The following is a 23,338-nucleotide window of genomic DNA, read 5'->3' on the forward strand; positions in this document are numbered from 1 at the left end:
GCATTTGCATTTCTAAACTGAGAATTACAATCAATTATTTAAAGGCCGAAATGGGAGCGATCTGTTTGATTTGGACGGTAACAGCATATCGGATGAAAATATGAAGAATTGGGCTGGATTTACGTTGGAGCTAAATGGTTTCTTTTTGGAATGCAGTGGAAATGGATACCCGAAGGGCCCAACAACATATTATTTCATCTTTACAGACAAAATAGGCACTAAATATTTTTATTCTTAAAAATGCTAGAGCAGACTCATCAAGATCTCTAAGCAATAAATAAAATAAAACTTTTGGAAACTCTACCCTGAAAAGATGTTATTCCAAGGCTTGAGGAAATTAGGAGTGTAAAACTAATAGGAATAAATTGATGTTATCCCTGTGTATTCTCTTAAAAAATTAGTTGGACTTAGGGATGTAAACGATCCAAACCAAACTAAACAGCATCAGGCTTGAGCTTGGTTTGTTTAAAACTGTTTGAGGCTCGAGCTCGAGCTCGATTCGAGCTTCTATTATCAGGCTCGAGCTTGGTTTGTATTGAAATTACTGAGCTCATTAAAAGCTCGAGTTCGGCTCGTTAAAAGCTCGTTTAGCATGTTAATCAAGCCAGGCTCGAGCTCGACTCGTTAAAAGCTCGTTTAACATGTTAATCAAGCCAGACTCGAGCTCGATTCATTAATAGCTCGTTTAACATGTTTAACAAGCCTGACTTGAGCTCGTCTCGTTTTCGAGCTCGATAAACATAGAATTGAGCACGAGTTTGAGTTTGAATCGAACTTGTTAAAAATTAAATATATCTATAAACTAATTTTAAATCAGACATAAAATGTAAATTCATTCATAAATAACCAAAACAATACAAATAAGAGCAAAAAAAAAAAACATAAATAAGTATATTATTGAACATTCCAAAATCATGTTTGCGAGCCACCTAAACGAGTCGAGCTCGAGCTCGCGAGCCTATTATCAAACGTGTTTGCGAGCTCACGAGCCGAATATCTTTAGGCTTGAGCTTGGTTTGAATAAATTTTCGAGCTCAAAATCGAGCTTGGGCTTGGTTTGATATGATTAACAAACAAACTCAAACGAGATTTTAATCGAGCCGAGTTTCGAATAGCTCACAAACCGTTTGGTTCATTTATATCCCTAGTTGAACCGTATCGAAACTCGAATATTAATTTTAGAAAGAAAAAAAAAAGATTTATTTGTCTGTTCCGGGGAACACTATAGAACTGTAACAAATCTATTCTTGAAATGTTCTTGTACGAATTAAGCATGGAAATGTTAATAGACAAAAAAAAAAATCAAAATAATTCCAGAGGAGACGGAATAAACTTGACACTTTTTAAAAATCATATCACGTTTACCCTCAATTGAGAAATGTAAATTATCATGTCTTTCAAAAAAAACATGAATTATGCATGCGTATAAAATAATTTTTGGAAATAAAATATATAGAAGCCTCATAATTTATTTTTTTGAAAAAAATATCCGATTTATATCATTATAATTTCAAACACGATGAAATTAGCATGATCCCGCTGGAAGAAAAGTTATTTCTCTCCATCCCGATTTCTAGGTCCAAACTTTTGGTCCATACATGTTCTGATTGTATACATACATAAATATCTTATACCACCAATGCATTTGGAAATATAGAAATGGGCAGACATGTTGAATTGGTTTGGCAATTTTAGATAAAGGTACAGTAAAATGAACCATGCCTTTATGTTGATGCACATGAAATGCCTAAATCCAAGTGGAAATAAAGTAGTGATTAATAAATAAAACCGTTCAAAGTTTTGTCACATTTTATTCTTAAATAAATTCACATTCAACGGCAAAAATAATGTATTTTGATTGAGTCCATAAATTTCGACACTTTATCGAGATTGAATGGATGTATCCATCAACGGACTATTAATTAAATCCAGAGATTTTAAAAGTATGATATCTGCTGGAGAGTTTCTCGTCAATCAATGTGAAAAACTAAGAGCCCTCATCCCTAACCAAAGTAGAAGGCTCATGACAGGTTCATGTATTCTCTTATAAATATCAAGTTTGAGAGTCCAACTCGTTCAAATTCACTATATTGTTTTTTCAGCTGTACCTTGCTCTCTCTTATATTCTCAATCTCTGACTTGAGCGTCGGAGTAATTACGTCGAGACACCCTCCTGACCTCCTCCTAACGATCTTTTTCGTGATTTCAGACTCATGGCAAATTCGAAACATGTGTCTAGAATAGTGCTATTTGTTGAATCATATCTTAAATTCTCACTGAATATCAGATAAAATGCCAGTGTCGTTTATCTAAGTACAGGGTCGGCTTTTGGACCGTAAATTTTGTACTTAAAACCAATTATATTAAAGCGTTTAAAAGGTTAGGTTGGAGCAGAATCTTAAATGATTAAAATGACCAAAAACACTGTTCTCTTTTCAACATGTTAGTGAAAGAATCAGAACATAAAAGTTATTTTGAGCAAATATATCGCTGTATTGAATATGACACTCACTCACACCCCCTTCCCACAACAGGTTGTTCTGATCATTTCATTGACAAACAACCTGTATGTGTTCCCCCTCCATCACTATGGATATATATATATATATATATATATATATATATATATATATATCGTCTGTTAAAATTATTTAATAAAAATATTTTGTCCACCGATTAAAGATTGAGTAGACGGTTCTATCGAACGGTTTTTGGAACAAAAGGGTATTTGTAATCAAGAAGTTGACATACCAAAGCTACCAAATGTGGTTATTATATTAGCCATAAGAACTACAATTATTCTTTTAATGCATACATGTACAAATTTAACTTAATTAATTTAATGAAATAATTCATTATATCTGAATTAAAAGAGTTTCATTTTTTTTAAGCGAAAAAGAGTCAGTTTTTTCAATACTCAATAGAAAAGGATTTCAATTAGTAGCATACACCATTGTTTTTAGGGATAATTACAGTGCGATTTGGACAATTTTTTTCTCAAAATTCAAACCGAATTGTCATGTACGATTTGATTTTAAATATATCTTTAATCGTGTTTTTTTAAATGTAAAATTAGATTTTCGGTTTCAGACGTTAGATGAATTTTTCAATAAAGATATAATGACTAATAAGTAAAACACGAAATAAGTTATTATTAAAATATAACCAAAATATTAAATTGATACAAAAATAGTAAATAAACTTAGAAAGTACTTCAAATAGAAAATATAGTCCGAATTAAAATAAAATTTTATAAATAATTATATTATTAATTTTTAATTCTGCAATATTTTTTTATCATATAAATTTTTATTTATAGCATTATTGTTTTCATTGTTATTAGATATACTAACATCTAATGCGGACCAAACTATGAAAGTTAAAATAAATTATGTAGGAAATATTTGTTTTTTTATGAATATTATATTACTTGAATATAATAAAATATTTAAATTAATTGTTAAATTATTATTATTTATTATAGAAATAGAGTGTAATAGGACTTGTGATTGGTAATATTTGAAATTTTACCTATTCAAATTTGAAAACAATACCCTATTTCAAAACGTGGTTAAAATTATGTCAAAAATTTCACAACATATTATAAATATAATGAAATTAAATATTTTTTACTAATTGGTTTGCGTTGAATATAAATCAATTCATATACAACTATATCATAAAATAATAAAAGTAATTCCTTTAATTTTGTGGTACAGTTTGTGCAACATTTTATTCAAAATAAACTATTCAATTCCTATTTTTTTAATCTATTAAATTTTATTCTACCGATAATATTGTTACATGCAATTGTCGCGGGAGGACCTGTATCCGAATAAGTTTAGTAAGTATTGATATTAGTAAACTTGTTCTAATTTTATACTCAAAATTTTATCTTTTGCACTCAATGTTTTGTATAAAATTTTGAGTATAATGACTATTTTGTATCAGTACATTATTTTCAATGTTTTGTATCAAATTTTATTTGAAAAAACACATGTAAAGTACAAAAATATTTTCTGAGTAAATGAGACAAATACTGAACTGACATACAACTATGATGTTTGGGATTTAAAAACAAGTCTTTCATTTTTTTTAATCCTTCCTCTCAAATCAAATAACCATAATAACTACCACAAACTTCAAGAACTTGAAAACCCTTCCAACATTTAAAAAAAAAAATCGAGAGCCAAAATTAAATGAGGAAGTTCAATAATATGGTCTTCACCAACAATGATGCTACAATCATTTTTTGAAATTTTTCCTAAAATAATTTAGGGATGAGCTCTAAATCTCCCCAAAGAAACACATCTTAATTTCAAGAAATAGCCATAGAAAGTGGCAAACTCCGAAGCCTCTTGCTACCATTCCCATCTCCATGGCATCTGCAGCAAGACAACTCACCACCCCCCATTCCACACTCAATTTTCGCACCATTTTCTTCAAGATTTTCACCTCTAAAGCAGCCTTTATATCCATTTTCATCATCATTCTTTTCCAAATCTTGCTCATCCGCATCTTCTTCGTCCACTTGTTCTTCGTTCTCATCCCTCTCATCTTCACTTTCCCAGCTCCCATTGTGTAACAAAGAGAGCCTGAGCCTCCCGTTTAACCGTTCGGCTCGAAAATAGGGGGACCAAGAAGAAACACAAAGGGCCTTAATCACAAGTCGTCCCTCTTCGCGACGAGTCTTCACTTGAACAAAATCACTCCTACTCATTGAAGTCAGCGGAGGCGGAAAGCTGGTGCTGTGCTTGACTTTCTCGGAAGATTCTTCGGTTCTCGGGGGACTTTTGTCATCATGATTTCGTTTGTCAAACGAAACACTTGAAAAATCATCTATGTCTGAATCAATGTTGCTTCCTGTTTCACTCCCTAAACTCTCAGTGCACATTTCCAGGCTTTTCAAGCTTAGAGAAGAAGCCGAGTTCTTAACTAGAGGTTGAACATAAACTTGTTCCGAATCATCTGTCAATTGTGTAAAATTGCGTGAATCTTTTGTGAGGGATTGTATGAAATCCCATACAGTTGAGGAGTTTTGTCCACTTTTCTCACTGTGACACGGAGAAGAAAACTCTGGTTTTCCTGGAGCCAATTTTTGAACTAACACACTTGAAGTGGATGACATTGTTCAATTCAAATTCAAGAAAACAGAGCAAAAACAGAGGAGAGTGGCTTTTGTTGTTTTTTAGGCTTGTTTTTGCCTGAACCGATGCATATAATCTTGGGATTTAGGAGGATTATTTGGATGAAATGAGAATTTGAAGGAAGGGTTTTGGATTAAACCATGTTTAAGGTTGTGTAAATGGGGATAAAGTCTGGGAATTGAGTCAATAAAATGAAAGAGGGAGTTGAACGTGAAAGGGAAGTGAAAGGTGGAGCTCAATTTATAGGTGGCAGTAAGTGTTCTGTGGAGATAGAGGAATCCTTTTTTTTAAAAAGTGTTTAGGACAACACATGCAAAGATTGGGCCCAAATGTAATAGAAAATTGTGTTTAGTTTCAACCAATAGATTTTTTGTGTAAAAATTATTTAAATCACACATATATATACATTAGACAATTTTGGATCTACTACTACTTGCTAGAATGTATGAATATATTCGATGAATGAATCTGACATACACAATTCAAAAAACTTGTATTTGTAGGGATAAGATGATAAGGGGGAGAAATAAACTTCAAAGTATGCATTCAAACAAATATGATAGAGTTAAATAATGACTTTAAAGTTTTCATGTTTCAAATATTTCAATCTAAATGAATTCTAAATATTTCGTTCCAATTTTTACTCAAATAATATCAACACATTGGCTTGAAATCTATAGGCATTTATTTTGGTGATATTGATTGGATTCTATCTTTTCTTGAACTATAGTAAACAGTTATTACAGAAAAGGGTAGACAAACTATTAATCTATCTTTAAATGATTCTAGCATCTATTTGTTGGTCAATGTTTTTGCCCAAGAAACCAAAGCATGTAACAAAGTTCAAATTTTTATATTGTGGCCTTTTGAATTATATTCACCCCCATTGTCCTTTTTCCACAAACATGACATTCCAAATCATATCATATACAATGTTTTTTGTTTAAGGAAAAAAAGAAGAAGCCATGCTGTACTAATTCATACCCCCTTTACTTAGCTTAGCATCTAAACAAATTCTAATAATAACCATTTGCCTTTTAGAAGTACCCTTTTCCCCATAAAATCAGAGATCGATATCCGATGGGGCAAAAGTGAGTGAATTATCGGACAATATTTGATGAATAATTGTTTGAAAACTTGGAAGTTAATTCTCACATTGTTTTTCAATTTTCTACCAGAAAGACAAATGTGGTCCCTTCAATGAAATCTTGCATGTACGTCAATAAACATTAAACATAAGGCCAATTTAATCAAGGTTAGCATACAGACACTGCAATTGACTGATACTGCTAAATTTTTAAAAGGGAAAACATTAATTAAATATAAAAACTTATTTTACGATTATTTTTATATACCAAAATATTATATCTTTTTTAAGAGACAACAAGTACTCGCCTCAAAAGTTTCGAATGTGATTAACTTTAGCAACGCTGTATTGTGTTATATTATATCCAACGCCTGTTCAAGGATTGAAATTTGCAAAAATGGTCCAATTCCCATTTCTAAAAAGGAAAAAAAAGGTCCATTTCAGGTTGAATTTTTTTAGTGCATTTCACAAAATTTCTCTAATGTTCTGAAGCTAATTTCTAGAATTAATACCTCATAAACTTGGGGAATTTTAACTTATCAAAGATTTAGCTTAGCATGCCACACTTAAGATATTTATATTCCATGCTATCAAGACGATTCAAATTTCACATTCATATAAATTTCTGCATAGATCAGTCACTTGTAGGTAGACCCTTTTGGTTTGTGGATTGAATAGGTTAGTGTTCCAACACATGGAACACAGTTTCTTACAGTCTCATTAGATTTTGAAACAGAATCTATAATATAATTTTTGGGGCAAGTAGAGACGTGTATGATTTTTTCGTGGAAAATAGTTTTTGAATATTTTCCTCCTAATGTCTCGAGTTAGAGAAATAAAAATGCATGAACTGTATAGGGGACTAATTTCTAAAAACATTGTCGCATGATGTCTAACTCTATTTTTTGGTAGGCCTATTAGTAGAAAATCTTAATTAGCTAAACTTCATGAACGCAATACCCACCCCAATCCTATGTAGAGATTTATCCTAAAAGCGTATAGAGATAAATGTTTTGTGGACTAAGGGCACTCAAAAAAAGAAAGGAGGCAAGAAGGAATATATGAAAAATCTCAATCTTCCTTTAATTTATGTTAAATAAATGGAAAAAGATATTTCAAAAGAATTATTAATTAACTTTTTAAAAAACTGATTTTTTTTATAATTTTTTGTACTCTAATTCGAACAAAGCAAAGCCACTATATGAATGATAGAAAGGCGTCTAGTCTATATTTACGGCATAATAGGTCACTTAATGCACAACATGTTCCTTCTACCTCCTAATCTTTACCCACTCTAGCCATTATTGCACTTGTTTCTTTACTCTATATTTCTTTTACCAATCAAGAGCGAGCAATATCAACGTCAAATCAATTGGTCATTCCAATTAAATAGATATCCAAATTATATGAAAAATGTTTGTAGCAAAATATAATCGCTTCCTTTCTTCGTACATTGAATCATAAGTCTCACAAAAAACACTGAATCTGCTCTATCAACATTAACAAAAACTTGACAAGTCATGCCCCATTATAACTCAGCTTGGTGTTTTTGTGTTATACAAATTTTTTGTATACAATCTTATCTACAACTTTAAACACCTGAAATAGAAAGATAATCCTTTGGACCAAATTAGTGGCAACTTTTCATGACAAAATGGACGGTTTTAAATTAAGTTACCAAACAATTAGAGCAGCAGTTGTCTTCACTCGATATAATTTTTGTTTGAAAAATTGGAGCATAAAAGTGGAGACACCACAGCTTTTTCAATGTGTATTCAATCGTTAAAAAAGATTTGAGACTTCACATCTTTAATGTCGGTACCTGGATAATACGCAAATCATACATGACAATGAGTAACACCCATAGGCCATAAAATTTTGCTGATATACTAAAATGTTCCTCTACGACAATCACAAAAACTCTCTTCCACCTGGAATGATCGAATCCTAAAGAGACTTCCTCATTGGATGTATAAAATACAATAGCCTACAACATTTGACAGTCTCCTGAAGTTGCTGAGAGAAATGATGACACTGGATCCATAATGAACGGTTTTATAGCTGCCTACCTAGATACGTGAAGGTTTTGGATTTCGATTTGTAGTATTTTGAGTTTTTCCTCAATAGCCGTTAGCTCGTCTAAAGTGTCCGAAAGCTTGCTTACTCGATCTTCAGCCACCTCTTGATATGGTTTTCCAATAAGTGTGACAAAGTTGTTTAAACTGTTTGTAGTCTCAAAGAGATCATTTTGCATTGCTTCGTCAATTTGACGTGCCAAGGCATTCGCAGTTCTTTTCACCTTGTCTATAACCCGTTGCCTACTGGCTGGAAAATTTGAAATCGCTAACAGACTACATCGCAAAGACATTAGGTCAGTATTGATATAGAATACAGGAGAAGAAAACAAGACGACAAAATTTGAACATATTACTGACAAGGCAGGACAAGACCAGACAGAGATGCAACGTGAATCATATATTCCCCATGAACACAAAATTCACCTAGGTTGACAATATGCTAAAATACCAAAGGATTAACCTCAAAAAAGTGCAGACATTAATACCCATTACGACAAATTCGATACATTTTTTAACAGAAACAATAAAAACATGGATTTAGTGAGTCGTTCACATGCCAGTACATTACAGTAAGAGTTATCTAGAAGGATGTGCAAGGAAGCAAAAGTTGTCTAAGAAACCGAACATTTTAATATAAGCTAAAATCATGACCGATCCCAAAGTCAGTGATGAGTCCGAACATGATTGCTGTACTTGCTATAATCCATATATTATGTAATGTCATGTTTGAGGTTCTAATGACCCTAGGTTAATTTTTCCAAGACGTCTGGCTTTAAGAAATCCTACAGCTCTGGCAGGAATGTCAATCCTATTATACACAAACGTCATGCTCAAGCAGGGTAAGATATCATGTATTTAAAATAAGATGAAAGACAAAAATAACCAACTTAAGATATAAGGGCACATAAAGCATTGACAAAGAGAAACTTAAACAAGGAGATGGATTACATACCCTCCCGCAGAGCACAGGCCCAAAGCAAGGAGATCTTCCAAAGTGGTACTCAAGACAGATGTCAGAAGTGATGCGGATAGACCAGCTACCCCAAGACCACCAACAGTACCCACAAACTGAAAAGAAACAGGGTGGTATCTTTAAAAGTTTAATCAGGGTGGAATATCAAATTAGAGCAATTACATTATCATGACCACTAAAAGCTAGGGCGTTATATACTGCTCAATTCTGTACATATCCTAGTCAGAAATCAGATGCTGCTTTAATCTACTTCTAGAGACGAGACTCGATGAAATATGGAAGGAGACCAACATCCATGTGTACAGGTTATATGCGAAGAATAAATAGATTATCATGTGAGTCTCTTGGACATCAACGTCAATCAACTTGATGAATTTAATGCACAACAATGATTCCATTAAATGTGAAATGCAGTAAAAATTTACATTTTAAACAACATTCCAGAATTACCACTTCACGCATTTCTTGCTCCAACAGTTTAGATGCAGCAGCACCACTAAAATCCTCCATCACACGCCTGCCCAATTCATGTTTTGTGCTTAGCAATTCACTGGCCTCGAGTTGGGACTGGATTGATGGAACATTAAGCGAAGGCCATCTTTTCTCAAAAGATTCTTTATAGAATTTTCCTTCACCAGCTTTGCTAGATTGCAACCATGTCACATACTCTTCGAGTAGTTTCTAGATGCCACCAATTTTTTTTTCACAAATAGAAATGAAGAATTAGTATGTTAGATGTATTAAAATGATTTGTACACAGCCTAAAAGCAAAACATAGTTCATCAATCTAACTTGAATGTTTAAGAAACTTGTACTTATGTAACACAAAATAATGCCAACATAGTTTGGATGAAGTACAATCTTCCACATGCTGCGGAGAAAAAAAAAAGTGGAAAGTATGAAATTGCATGGTGCATGGGAGATAAAACTAGTCAAAAAAAAACCGAAGTATGGGATTAGTAAAGACTTGTTTAGGGACGAGCTTGTCTCATTCTGGTCATTAAATCAGGACCAACAGAATAAACACCAATTTAAACAGAGTCTCACCAGAGGCGAGCTGAACTATATCTTTAAATTAGTCGGGGCACATGAATCTTACAGAAGCTCAATGAAAAACTAAAATTTAAAAAACCTAGAGTCTGGATGTGCCAGTGGTATAAGACGTGAATTGGTATCTTAGCATCAGAACTATATTAACTTATCTGCCAATAGAAGAGAATCCACAACTTCAATCGCCAAAACAAATTGATGCACTTACTTGCACTTCTGAAACAGCCGGGTCAATTATGTCATTTCGAAGCCTTGAGGTAGCCGGCATCTGAGAAGATTTATCTCCTTTGAAAACATATGAAATGGCAACATCGAGATTTGATAATCGCAAAGTTGATTCTGCAAGTTTAATGGCACGTGCCTGTGTTGTATCAATCTGCATTTGTTTGTGCACCAAAGAATGTCATAATTAATTCTCTCCTATAAAAAGGAAAAATATAAACAGCACCACTATATCATACCCTAGACAAGATTTGTCTCTTCCAAGTTAAGCTCTCGCTTTCCAATTTTGATGCATGATCTTTTACACTTTTTAGAAGATCATTCACTGACACCAAGTCCAGTTTAGCTTGCTGGCACTCCTCCCTGACCAGCTTCTGACAAGCAGTGAGCAACTGTTCAGCAATCTGAATGGGGGTTTCTAGCTTAAGTTTCATCCTTTCAATTCCTGCCCCCGTCGAGGAATCCAAAAGTTGATTCAAGTACTTTTCAAGTTCAGAGAAATTACAGGCTCCCTGAAATGTAGTCATCACGTATTTTTCTTGCTGATCTAGACCACCAGAAGAAACAGCAAGTTTTGCTTCAAGCGCGCTCCGTGCAGATACAGGGAATAAGGATATGTGTTCAGAATTCAACATCTTTTTAGTATTTTCCTTGATGAATGCAACAGCTTCTTCAAGCTGCATCAAATGTTCAAAACTTTAATAAGAGGAAGCTGCTGCATTAAGTTCAACAGCAACTTCTAGTTTCTCCAACTACAAGAAAAAAAATCTTGTGACTGGACACAAACAACTGGATTCAAGATAATAGTTTGAACTTGGAACCTCATCCGCATTTTGATACAACTCAGATTTATTCAGCACGAAAACAATTTTTTTCTTCCACTGTTGAATGTAACGAAGAAAAGTAACCTGAAAGACAACATAAGAGGATGACGGATTAGTTCCACAGAGAAAAATGAATAAACTATAAGGATGAAGGAATAGAATGGTGCAGACATGAAGTCATTCTCAGAAACAAGCGAAACAACTCAAGTACATGAAAGAAATCACCAAATTGGTCAAATGAAGCATAGCAATCCCAAAATAAATAATAATATTAATAATATTTCAAAAATGTGAAATAATGTTCAGATAAATCCAATAAGGGCATACTTCATCAAAACAAAACAAGTAACTTAACAAAGCAAAAGCAAGTGGCAACCAGACGGAACCGACCAACCAATTCAAGTTAGAATCACTTGAAATTTTTATGAAAACATACGGCTATTCAAAATCATGATATCTTCAAGCTAAGCAATTGGAAGAACAAGAATAGTTCGCTCTGAAGAAATCTCAAGAAAATGTATCATCTCAAGCAGAAAGATTCATTATCTACATGGGCAAGTCCAGAAGACTGAATTTTCCACGAGGATAAAAGTGGAATCAAACAAAATGGGCTATTGAAGATATAGTGGCAGCGATAATACCTCACTTTCAGTCAGCGGGCGATCAGAAGACATAACAAATAGAAGCAAATCTGAACGTGGCACAAATTCTTCTGTGAGCCGTTGTTGTCTTTGCAAAATCACATTAGTTCCAGGAGTGTCAACAATTATCATCTGAATGGGCGGGGAGGAAAAAGGAAGAACACAAAGAGTAAGTATTAGGAAATCCAGATGATTATCTCTGTGATACAAGAATAAGTCACAACACTCATTAATACATAGGTTAATTATTATTTTACCCATTGAAAGAATTTAACGGAAATGGTTCATAGAAATTAGAATACAAGATTAAAAGAAACAAAATACTAATTCAGCACTGGAAAAGTAAGAATTGAACAAGGAAACCAGACAACAAATCCTCCAACAAAAAACTCAAATATCCTCTTTACAACAGAAAATACACATATAAGATAAGATGATGGAATATAAAGAAGGAAAAGGACATGGAACTCACGTCTTTAAGAATTGGAGCCGGTAAATAACACAATAATTGACCGTCGGGATGCCTTTCACAACGTTCCTCTCCGGTATCCGACTCAGAATAACGAAGAAAGGTGAGTTCATTAGTTGTAGGAACAACCCCATCCTTTAAGTATCGTTGCCCAAGAAAAGCATTTATGACACTCGACTTTCCAGAGTTGAACTCTCCCTGTGGATGTTAAGAAAAAAGGATTCTCATTTAAACTTCTGTTGAATGCAAATCAGAATAAACAGATTAATGGTTAGGTATCAAAGCCAATAAATAATAAAGAACAAATGTTATCAGGTAAAGAAAATGAGATATAAGTGTCACGCCTCAAGCCTGGACCCGATGAAAATGATTATATCAAGTTGCTATAAAAGTTCATTGTAAGTCCATTTTAAACTCATTTTAAATCTTTAATTTTTAAGATGCAAGACAAGGGTATCACAATCACCCTTCGTTCAGAATGCGACGCCCTCGTCGTGGCCTGACAGCTCGATAACACCAACGCCGAGAATCTAGAGGTGGCTCCTACAAGTTCAAGAGGTGGATTCCGTCATGTAGCACTTTATACCGCAGTTTCAAGAGGTGGTCCCATGCACGTAGCATTTTGCCCTGCATAGCACTTATTTTCCGGTGTTTCTTGCCGGTGACCGACTGTGATACTATTCAGTTACTTCCCGAACCCGGGCCCGCACCTGCATGACTGAACAATGAGCCCCTATAGCAACTACTCGTCCTCGCTTTACGAAAATTATTAACCCAAATTGTTATAGAAGTCCATAGTAAGCTCATTTTAAACTCATATTTAATTTCTAAGACGTGGGACAATGACTATCACATAAAGCCCCTTATGACAGGGGAGATGGACAAACTTCGAGGGTTTTGGGGGGTTTTTGGGGGGCGAATTCTGATATCTTTCAAACTGATTAGCATACTTCCCAAACCATCACAGAAGTTAGATAGCCTATCCACCAGTGGGGAATTATATTTTATACTCTCAAGTTCTTTCCCATGTCACGTCAGTTACCACATTAGAGAAAATATCACCCTCCAATGAACAAGAAAGGAGAATGACTATGTTGAGGCCTCATATGTTCCCGGGGCGTTCAAAACATGGAATAACCAACATAAAGGAGAAGATTAGGAAAGAAACAAAAAGTAAATTCAAGTTCAAAAAAAAAAAAACCCATCATGGAGTGTACAAACATAGGGTCTAGAATATCCATCATAACGAGCTCCATACTATGTTCCTGCCTACTGGTAGCCAATAGATTGTATGAATGGTTTATCTAAGTTCAAGTTCGCCAAAAAATATAGATTTCCACTCAGATTTAAAGACTGGTCATATATTCTGCTTATCAACCTATAATTCATTCCCCCAAGGCTAAAAGTGTAAACCACACATAGAACAAAAAATCATCGAAGAGACACAAAAAAAATGGCTAAAACATGAAACTAAGTTCACTTATCTTAATGTTAGGCTCATACTACCGGTCCTTAAAGATTTGAAGTCGATTTAATAGAGATTGAAATTTGTATAAACATAAAAAATTAAAATTTCTTTCTAAAAAATAAAATAGTCAATTCAAAATTAGATCCTATCAGCAGGAAAACAAAATATTATTTGAAATCAAGAGCTAATACCCATGCATATCCGCTGAACCAGAATTGGTTGAAATTCAGCACACAATTACCACTATAACCAGTAAAAATGGCTCATCTAGTTGAGAAACAGCATCCCTGAGAAGTGAGATTTCCCCCATCTGTCATTCAAAGTCAATGCAAGAAGTTACATACACGCAATGACATAATTAGTGAAAAGAACTTTATCTGAAGACCAACTTCAGCATCAAATTACTTAGCATTAGATGATCACCAGTGGTGCGGCTCTTTGGATGGCATCTATAGCTTCAAGCAAAAATGATCTCTCCTTTTCTATTAACTGTTGCTCTCTCTCTTCCGATACTTTAAAGCCAGTAACCGTCTTCCTCCCAGGCAAGCCATTCTCCACATCCAAAGTTTTGAGCTCATCAAAGCTTTGACTGCTAGTCTCCAACTTGACATTCTTTCTTGATGCATATTCACGGAAAAAGTGTTTGTTCAGGTCATCTACTTTGAACAAGCTCAACTCATCCACCGAAACAACTACACCACTAGCTCCTGATCTTAGTAAATCTGAGGCTTTCGTAAACGATGTTCCATATCCAAATGAATCAACCATGACAAAGATTGGAATTTTCACGCGCCCATACACAGAGCTCACTAGCTGCTCTGGACTTCGGCCAGAATCAACAGTTAAGATAAGAAAGTCAGCACCCTCGAGATTAGAAGCATCTGACGCAGCATCATGCGTATGGACGTTTCTTCCAATCAAAGGCATTACTACTGACTCATTTTTTGCATCCATCATTGTATTCCTTGCCACTATCGTAGGAAGACCTATCAGATGAAAAAAGCATATGACAGTTACAAGATGGTGAACTCGCAGTGATAAAAATAACCAAGGGTAATTATACCAAGGATTAAGAAGAATAACATTAACCTTGATCAGAAAGTAAAACGCCACTAGCATTCACAGCAGCAGCGATATCCACGCGCTCATCAATCAACAGATAGGCGCGTTCCCTAATAACCGATTTCAACAAGCACGCAGCTTCATACAGCATCTTCCCACTCCCTCTGCCACCAGTAAGCACCACAATACCCACTCTATCCGCAACAGCATCGTCGATAACATCAAGCACCAGCTTATTGTCCCGAAACACCTCATCAGAACTCAACCGGAGTACGAGATTCGGCACTTTGATCTCCGGACGTTTGTAGCCGCCAGGGAAAAGTGTTCTGGGAGGATTCTGCTCCGCGGAGTTTGAAATGACAGGCCTCCTGCCACATGAAACGACGCAATGCGCGTAGAAGTACGCAGAGGTACTCGCAACAGTTGGACGGTGGCAGATTAGTAGCTTAGGATGGGAAAAGAAAAGGCGCGGTGCGAGGTGCAAGGGGAATACAAACGGGGAAACTGAGGAAATTACCATAGGTTGAGGCGGCGACGAAAGGTTGAGGATGGGCTGCCTGATAGCTGGGGTGGTGTGTGATGGAGGACTGTGCTGTGCTATCCGTTTTATCCAAATTGAATTGCGTATAAAACGATAAATGGTGGGCTCCATTTTAGCTTGATTGGTCCAGCCCAATTACAATGGGTAACTAGTAAAAATTATGATCTAAGACATTTCAATGTGGCTGCTGGGATTCGAGCCCAGGTCTCCACGGCCACAACGTGGAATTCTCACCACTAAACTACAGCCACTTTTTGGCTTTGTGGCATTTATGATTTTAATCATACACTATCTTGTTCGCCATATATAATTAAGATAAAAATTTGTTTGAGATGGTCTCACAAGTCGTATTTGTGAGAAAGATATCTTATTTGAGTCACCCATGAAAAAGTTTTATTGTGAATATGAATATGGTTGATCCGTGTCATAAATTATGATCCGTGAGGCGGTCTCACATGAGACTCACTCTATAACTAAAATTACTTGTAAAAATTTAAAACCCGATAATGCTTGTTATTTTCATTAGAAAATAAGAGAACGTATCCATTCCAATTAACGACCACATATTTTCCATCCGACAAGAACGTCACACAGTAACTACATAATTGTAAACTGAAGCAAAAAAGGCAATCCTATATCTCCAATCCAACCAACAAAAAGCTTATTCTAACAAGATCAATCGTGTATCAAAAAACCAAGTAGAAAGGTGTGAGAATAAATGGCCACTGCTGCTCCTGCTGCTGCTTCTATATTGTCAAGTTCCATCTCCCCTTCTTCATCTTCTACTTCCTCTATTTGCCATTTCTCACACTTGTCTCTCTCTGTTCCTTCATTTTACACTCTTTCCTCTTGTATCTCCATTTCTCCATCTTTTCTAGCTCTCTCTGCAAAAAGCTCTAAAAGGGCTTCTTCTTCAACAATTTCCCAGTCATTTACGGTCAAGGCAGAGAAGAAAAAGGTGCTCGTTCTGAACACAAACAGTGGTGGCCATGCAGTCATTGGCTTCTACTTCGCAAAGGAACTTCTGGGCTCTGGCCACGATGTTACGATCTTCACCGTCGGTGACGAGGGGTCGGACAAGATGAAGAAGCCTCCTTTCAACAGATTTTCAGTTGAGAGTTGTCTGCACATAAGCAGAATGATGTCTTATGAATTGAAACATGAAACATTTGATCTTGGATGATTTTTGTGATGGGATTTTCGTGTTTGGCTCCTGATTTTGCAGGAAATTGTGAGTGCTGGTGGCAAAACAGTGTGGGGTGAGCCCGTAGATATTGGTAAGGTATTGGAAGATGCTGCATTTAATGTGGTGTTGGATAACAATGGCAAGGATTTGGAATCCGTGAGGTTCGTGTCTAATGATTATAATTTCATTCAAGCAAAAGATCATTCTAAAGAAAACTCGGCAATGGTATTCTAATTTGGATACCAAGCAATTAAACAAACTATAGAGCAAAATATTAGTCCATGCAAAGTACACATACCTTCTAATATCATTATCTGTTCATAGGCCAGTAGCAGATTGGGCAAAGAGCTGTGGCGTACAGCAATTTTTATTTATCAGCAGTGCTGGGATTTACAAGACAACGGATGAACCTCCTCATATCGAAGGGGTATGATTTCTTGAGTACATAGCACTAGGACACAAATTATTGGGGTATGTTTGGTTTAGTTTTTAAAAACAATCTCATTTTTAAAAACAAAAACGCCTTTAATATCTCATTTAAACCTTTTTACTAAAAACTGGTTTTAACCTCTCAACGATATCATTACCTAGGGTATAAATATTCATCGCTCCCCAAAAGTGCAGTTCAAATTTTCAAATACTGGTATATTGTCAAAAAAAAACTTTGACAATGCAAATGCTACAATGAACTTTGTGTTTTCCTAAAAAGTTGACCGAACATATACTTGATTTCCAAATGCTTTTTTGAAAAACTCATTTTCTGAAAATAAATAGCATCAGAAAACTAAACCAGATATACCCCTGGGATTCAACCAAAAACTGATCATGAGCTACTACAGGATGCTGTCAGAGCCGATGCTGGTCATGTTCGGGTTGAGCAATACATCTCAGAGACCTTTGGTAAATGGGCATCGTTCCGCCCACAGTATATGATTGGATCTGGTAACAACAAGGACTGTGAGGAATGGTTCTTTGACCGTAAGTGCAAAATCTTGAAAGTATACTAAAACATTTCAATATCAAATGTTTGCATCATCACAGAGGCTTCAATGAATAAGGTTGCTGATGTAGGACGTTATATTCAAGAAAAAGAAAGAAAGAAACTGATAAGGCGCGGTTATCAATCTTTGTACAGGTATAGTTAGAGGAAGGCCAGTCCTGATTCCTGGATCTGGGATGCAATTGACTAACATTGCTCATGTCAGGGACTTGTCCTCAATGCTTACTTTGGCTGTCGAAAATCCAGATGCCGCAAGTGGTAACATCTTCAATTGTGTTAGTGACCGTGCTGTGACACTTGATGGAATGGCTAAACTATGTGCTAAAGCCGCCGGACTTCCTGTTGAGATTATCCATTATGATCCAGAAGCAGTGGGAATTGATGCAAAGAAGGCATTTCCTTTCCGTAACATGGTATGTCTAGATCTGTTTTTAAATAGCTTAAGTTACTCAGAATCTGCGACTTGCAGAAAATAATGTAGAATATCCTTCCGACCAATATGACAAATCCAGCTACTATTATTGATTATTACATACCTCTGCAGCATTTTTATTCCGAGCCACGAGCTGCAAAGGAGATTCTTGGATGGAGCGGAACAACAAACCTTATAGTGGATTTGAAGGAGCGGTTCGATGAATATATAAAGATTGGTAGAGACAAGAAACAAATTCAATTTGAGATAGATGACAAGATTCTAGCAGCATTAAAAGTACCTGTGGCTGCATGATTAGTGTTCGCAGCCCAACAAGTAAAGAATTCAATTGGCAATTTTGTTGATGATCATGTTAAGGGTGCAAAAAAAGTCGAATATTCAGAATAAAGTTAAGCTACGTTCCTAATGCCTGATTTTGAAGCAGCTACATTTGGAAGTAAAGACATAAAAAAAAGTAGGATATCCAACTGTTTACATCTCATTTTCTCGAATCTTTTTTCTTTAAAATATCTCCAGCTGATAAAGTCTTGCTGTTTTTCACTCTGTTTGTCTCATTTTCTTCATATTTTTTTTCCTGTAAAATTTCTCAGCTGAAAATAAGAATTTTGTCCCATCATCCACGTTACTACAGTTTACAATACTTTCTTATTACCAAATTTTGATAGTGAATCATACATGAACCGCAAAGCCAACACAAACAAACGTCCAACGCGCTAAACCTGATCTTCTAATATAACCAAATCCCTTTGGTAAGAAATCATAACAAAATCATCACTATGCGATTGAACCGAAAAAAAATCGAATTGGATGCTGGCTTATCAGCTTTATTACTAACAATTGAAATCATATTCACGATTTCATAATTTATTGTGTAGATGCAGACTAAAAACAAATGGAAATACGTGAAATAGAAAGATTTGAAATGTCTTCATATATATCCGAGGTGCATACGTGACTAACAGTGCATACAACATTGCTTATGACACTAAATTCTGGTTCGAATGGATGTCTCCAGAAATTCTTTCAAGATTCAAGAGCAGCATATCAGATTGAGAATTATCCATACATACAAGGACACAACATAAATTGCAGTTTTAACATTGAAAACTATGAATTAAAAACAATTTCTAAATCACTCAACTTCCAAGATCCAAAAGAAATTAGAAACATACATGACTACAATTAGACCCAAGCACAAGATCTTCCTCAATGTGAAATTTGTTCAAAATGGTCCAATTAAACCCTACTCAGACAAAGAACTGAAAGTGTAGAAGGCCATGGAATAGTGAAACCAAGCGACAAGCATTGAACAATTCTTATTCCTCCTGTTTGATTTCAAGACCCTTGAGCTTGAACTCCAGTTCATCGTTGTCACCACCTTGTTCGTCATCCTCGTCATCGTAATCTTCTCCTTCGGGATCATTGTCATCCAATGGACCAAGAACATTGGGAAAATTCTTGAATAAATCTTTTACCTCATCAATCCCTTCATCAGAAATGTAGTTGCCGTTGATGTTTAGCAATTTAAGTCTTGGTTTACTTACAACAGCTTGGGCTAAGCACCTGGCACCAGCCCTTCTTATCAAGTTGGTGCTCATGTCTATTTCATGCAATCGAGCATGACCGACTTCCAGTGCCTTGGAAATCAAGATAGCACCCTCGTCCTTTAGTTCATTATCAGCCAAGTTTAATTTGAAAAGAAGCTGTTTTGAAGCTATACAGGCAGCCAAAACAGGGGCAGCTTTTGCAGTGATTTCATTTCCAGCCATCTCAAGAACTTCCAGCAATGGAGCAGATTCCTTTAGGGCATTTGCAATGGCAATAGACCCCTCATCCTCAAAATTCAAGTAGCTGAGGTAAATTTCAGATAGATTAGAAAATGCAGATAACACGTTGCTCAGAGCCAATCCAGATTCAACACCAAACATATTATCCACCAAATCAAGCTTCTTTAAATGGGTACATGTTCCTAGTGCTTCGGCTAGCGCAACTCCTCCTTCAGATCCTACCCTTGTAGAGGAACAACGAAAATCCTCTAAAAGTGGAGAACATTTCACCATTCTAGATATAGCAATTGCACCTTCATCTCCTGTCATGTTATTATAAAAGTGAAGAACCCTGAGTTTCTCGGTCGATGGAATGAACTCGTGGACTGCTACTGCAGCCTCCGCTGAGATGCCATCATTCATCAGATACAGCTCCTCCAAATCATGCTGAGACCTTAAAAGTGCCTCAAATGCTCTGATACCCTTCTCACCCAAAGCATTGTTCGACAAGTTAAGATACCGCAGCTTAGCTCCTTTCAGAGCCAAAGAAAATGTATTCATGACTTCTAGGGCTTCCTCTTCATCTCTTCCAGCAATGAAATCTGATAGGTCTACCTCAGTTAATTTATCCTTGAGGCATAACAATGTAGATTCAGCAATATGCGCTGCATCCCGACCAAAACTTGTGTTACTGAAACATATCTTCGTATACTTATTTCCAGGCTCAGTTAACGCTTTTAACAGTCTCTCGGCATCACTTGCATCAATAACTTTTCGTGGGTCATTGGATATATCAAACACAGTTCCATCAGATTCTTTTACTTTATCCAATATATCAAGTTCTCCATCACGTTTCATAGTAGGGCCTCGTTTGTTAACCTCAATCATGAGTCTACTAGATTCCTTGACATACAATTGTACTGCAGAACTTCCATCTCCATCGGTTTCCTTCTCAAAATGTTGGTTTGCTGCAGCAAAAGCCTTGGCCTCTATTTTCTTTGCATCCTCCTCCGCTTCTTTGTGACTCAAGAGACCATATTTTCTAGACCAGATGGAGGGAGTCACGAGGTTCTTAGTCATCCTCTCAACGAGCATAAGTCGAGTGTGTTCACTCGGGGGCCATAACTTGACCGACGGAACCCCAAATTCCATCTTAAAATAACCTGAAACTAAACATCTTAACATTAAAACCACGACCATCACGTAGAACTGATCATAGGCATAGTTCACATATGAAAAATATAACAAACATACGTATAATCCCAAAGGTTCATCGAATAATAAATGCAATTCCCATTACAAAACAGCAGTTACAAAGTTAGACTTAGAGCTGACCCATTTTTAACAATTGAATAAACACGATAAGACAGTTGTACAACAGCAAACTTGACACTCCTAAATGTGACTTAACAAGAGATCCATAAGTACCAGGCACATTCACATCACTGAATTCCCCGAAAAAAAACTAAAGAAATGATGGAAACTTCAGGTCAACCGTAAGGGGAAAACGCGGCAAACGAGAATCAGAGATCGGAAGCAAACCTGAGAGAAGCGAGAAAGCAAACCTGGAATTTTGCGCGCAGAAAAAAGATAGCGAAAGGGAGATATTTCCTCAAATGGTGCTTCTTTCTCAAGCAATCCAGAGAGACCTTCGAAGAATCGGAAGAGAAACTGTAATTTTGAATTGGAGAGAGGTGGAGACGTGGGCACTGCAATTCCCGCTGTTTGGATAAATCGTTGTGGACTTCAGAAAGCCCATATCGATGTTTTAGGCCCATATAACTGGGCTTTAGCTCACTACAATAAGAAATTATACGTGAATAATAACTAGTGGAAATTGATTTTTGTCGTATATATATAATATGAAAACTTAGATTGATCATGTTTCCAACGACAATTCTCTTTCAAAATTCCCCAAACCAACATAGCAAATAATTCAAAATCAATGGTCGATAGAACAGCCCTCAACTGAAAACCACACTCCAAAAAATTATTCATGCCACATTTTTTCAAATGAGTCCAAAATATTATATCGTCTCCTTCCAGAGTCTAGAGATTTTGTGAACAAAATAACAGACAATAAGTTATCGAAGCAGAAGACGATCCACATAATGCACAACCCCCTTCCACAAGAACATTATGACCAAGAAGATTTAACCACTTCGTGGGAAGCAGTGGTTGAAAATTCAGATTTATATATAGAATTTGACCTTTAACCAGATACGAAGTTTATGTATTTTTCTTAATTTATTCATAGGTTTATCGAAATAAAGAAAGATCCCGCTATATAATTTACATGAAATTTTAATTATTATATTTACGGAGCCGACGAGACATCCAATTGGTTTGGTGATTTATATTCAACAAGTGATCAAAACTTTATTTCCATTAAAATGTGAATTCTGTTCTTAAATTTCAATCCGTATTACACCTTCAATGGTTGTCCGAATATGCAAACCTCAACTAATGGGGATCTAATCAATACCCACTCGATTAAATGCTAATATAAATTACATTTATATTAGCATTTAAATTGTGTATTTCGTTGCAAGAAATTCCTTTTTTTTTTCTCTTGAAAACATTAGATATATAAATTTGACAATATTGATCAACACACCAATTAAAGTCTTTCGGTTTGATGTCAAAAACCTAGAAGAAACTTGAGTTGCTAGTTTTAACAAACCAGACTATTTTTATATCTTTATTTGTTATTATATTATAAAGTTTTAGTATTTTATAGAAAGGTCAAACTTAGTTGTAGCAATGTCGAATTATATATATAACTTTGAAAATAATTATTGCTAATTAACAATTTATAGACAAAAACGTCAAAAAAATATCTTCTTTCAAATTTTATTCCACTAACGATTTTAACATCCCATTAACATGAAAATTTCTCGACTTCAATTTTATATAATCTTTATTGTGATGAACCATCCACGACCTAAACATAGCAAAATTAAAGTTTAGTTCATAAATGACAGTTGAGTTCAACCTATCACGATGTCTTCATTATCTAATAAATTCATTAGATACACCGACAAGTAATAATCGAATATAGAGAATCTCATTGTTTTTTTTAATTCTATGTCACAAATAATAAAAGAAAATAAAAGAGAAAAACTATATTTTTTAACGTGAAGAAAATAACGGAAGTTGGTGAAAAATCCTCAATCAAAATATTTGTTTGGGTTCACTCTCTACCCTACAAAATTGTGGTACTTTGTCATACAAAATGTGGTATACTTCATGTGGAAATGTGGTACACCTCACTGTGAAAATATGATACTAAAAAAGTACCAGAAACTGAACACAAAAAAATCGACGGATGGGTATCGAAGGTACCGAAGAAAATACATCCGGGACCCACGGCCACGCCGCACCGCAATTG

At 35.4% G+C, this 23,338-nt stretch overlaps 4 protein-coding genes and 1 non-coding gene across 8 annotated transcripts; 1 reads left to right on the forward strand and 4 right to left on the reverse strand.

Annotated features, from left to right (window-relative positions):
* Positions 1-4,082: 4,082 nt before the first annotated feature.
* Positions 4,083-5,398, reverse strand: LOC140838069 (protein FANTASTIC FOUR 2-like). The gene has a single exon (XM_073204159.1). It carries the CDS (start codon positions 5,126-5,128, stop codon positions 4,319-4,321), a length of 810 nt encoding a protein of 269 aa, XP_073060260.1. The 5' UTR covers positions 5,129-5,398; the 3' UTR covers positions 4,083-4,318.
* A 2,591-nt stretch (positions 5,399-7,989) lies between these two features.
* Positions 7,990-15,606, reverse strand: LOC140840169 (probable transmembrane GTPase FZO-like, chloroplastic). Its single transcript, XM_073207337.1, has 11 exons — positions 15,049-15,606; positions 14,383-14,945; positions 14,201-14,269; positions 12,495-12,689; positions 12,023-12,154; positions 11,379-11,465; positions 10,797-11,234; positions 10,544-10,711; positions 9,736-9,966; positions 9,265-9,380; positions 7,990-8,585 (listed from the first exon to the last, which is right to left on the reverse strand). The coding sequence occupies exons 1-11, from the start codon at positions 15,539-15,541 to the stop codon at positions 8,300-8,302; spliced, it is 2,778 nt and encodes a 925-aa protein (XP_073063438.1). The 5' UTR covers positions 15,542-15,606; the 3' UTR covers positions 7,990-8,299.
* A 135-nt stretch (positions 15,607-15,741) lies between these two features.
* On the reverse strand, positions 15,742-15,813 carry TRNAH-GUG (transfer RNA histidin (anticodon GUG)). Its single transcript has one exon. It is a non-coding gene; the product is annotated as a tRNA-His (tRNA).
* Positions 15,814-16,177: 364 nt separating this feature from the next.
* On the forward strand, positions 16,178-18,511 carry LOC140840170 (chloroplast stem-loop binding protein of 41 kDa a, chloroplastic). Its single transcript, XM_073207339.1, has 6 exons — positions 16,178-16,673; positions 16,788-16,909; positions 17,073-17,175; positions 17,588-17,726; positions 17,884-18,161; positions 18,293-18,511. The coding sequence occupies exons 1-6, from the start codon at positions 16,281-16,283 to the stop codon at positions 18,473-18,475; spliced, it is 1,218 nt and encodes a 405-aa protein (XP_073063440.1). The 5' UTR covers positions 16,178-16,280; the 3' UTR covers positions 18,476-18,511.
* A 697-nt stretch (positions 18,512-19,208) lies between these two features.
* Positions 19,209-21,654, reverse strand: LOC140840171 (RAN GTPase-activating protein 2). Of its 4 annotated transcripts, none has more exons than XM_073207340.1 (2): positions 21,513-21,654; positions 19,209-21,110 (listed from the first exon to the last, which is right to left on the reverse strand). In XM_073207340.1, the coding sequence occupies exon 2, from the start codon at positions 21,097-21,099 to the stop codon at positions 19,498-19,500; it is 1,602 nt and encodes a 533-aa protein (XP_073063441.1). In that variant the 5' UTR covers positions 21,100-21,110; positions 21,513-21,654; the 3' UTR covers positions 19,209-19,497. The 4 variants fall into 4 exon arrangements, with proteins under 4 accessions (XP_073063441.1, XP_073063442.1, XP_073063444.1 ...); XM_073207341.1 differs by having other exon boundaries at positions 19,209-21,116; XM_073207343.1 differs by having other exon boundaries at positions 21,490-21,648.
* Between the last annotated feature and the right edge of the window lie 1,684 nt (positions 21,655-23,338).

Source organism: Primulina eburnea, chromosome 8 (genome assembly GCF_022965805.1).
Source record: "Primulina eburnea isolate SZY01 chromosome 8, ASM2296580v1, whole genome shotgun sequence".
Classification (NCBI taxonomy): Eukaryota; Viridiplantae; Streptophyta; class Magnoliopsida; order Lamiales; family Gesneriaceae; genus Primulina; species Primulina eburnea.

Excerpts from the sequence above, each read along its gene's own strand:
- LOC140838069 (XM_073204159.1), bottom strand. The coding sequence starts at position 5,128 with ATGTCATCCACTTCAAGTGTGTTAGTTCAAAAATTGGCTCCAGGAAAA.
- LOC140840169 (XM_073207337.1), bottom strand. The coding sequence starts at position 15,541 with ATGGTAATTTCCTCAGTTTCCCCGTTTGTATTCCCCTTGCACCTCGCA. Across the intron at positions 12,155-12,494 it reads CGGCTCCAATTCTTAAAGAC|ATGATAATTGTTGACACTCC; the intron begins GTGAGTTCCATG and ends CCGCCCATTCAG. Across the intron at positions 10,712-10,796 it reads AGAGACAAATCTTGTCTAGG|ATTGATACAACACAGGCACG; the intron begins GTATGATATAGT and ends AAACAAATGCAG.
- LOC140840170 (XM_073207339.1), top strand. The coding sequence starts at position 16,281 with ATGGCCACTGCTGCTCCTGCTGCTGCTTCTATATTGTCAAGTTCCATC. Across the intron at positions 17,176-17,587 it reads AACCTCCTCATATCGAAGGG|GATGCTGTCAGAGCCGATGC; the intron begins GTATGATTTCTT and ends GAGCTACTACAG. Across the intron at positions 18,162-18,292 it reads CATTTCCTTTCCGTAACATG|CATTTTTATTCCGAGCCACG; the intron begins GTATGTCTAGAT and ends ATACCTCTGCAG.
- LOC140840171 (XM_073207340.1), bottom strand. The coding sequence starts at position 21,099 with ATGGAATTTGGGGTTCCGTCGGTCAAGTTATGGCCCCCGAGTGAACAC.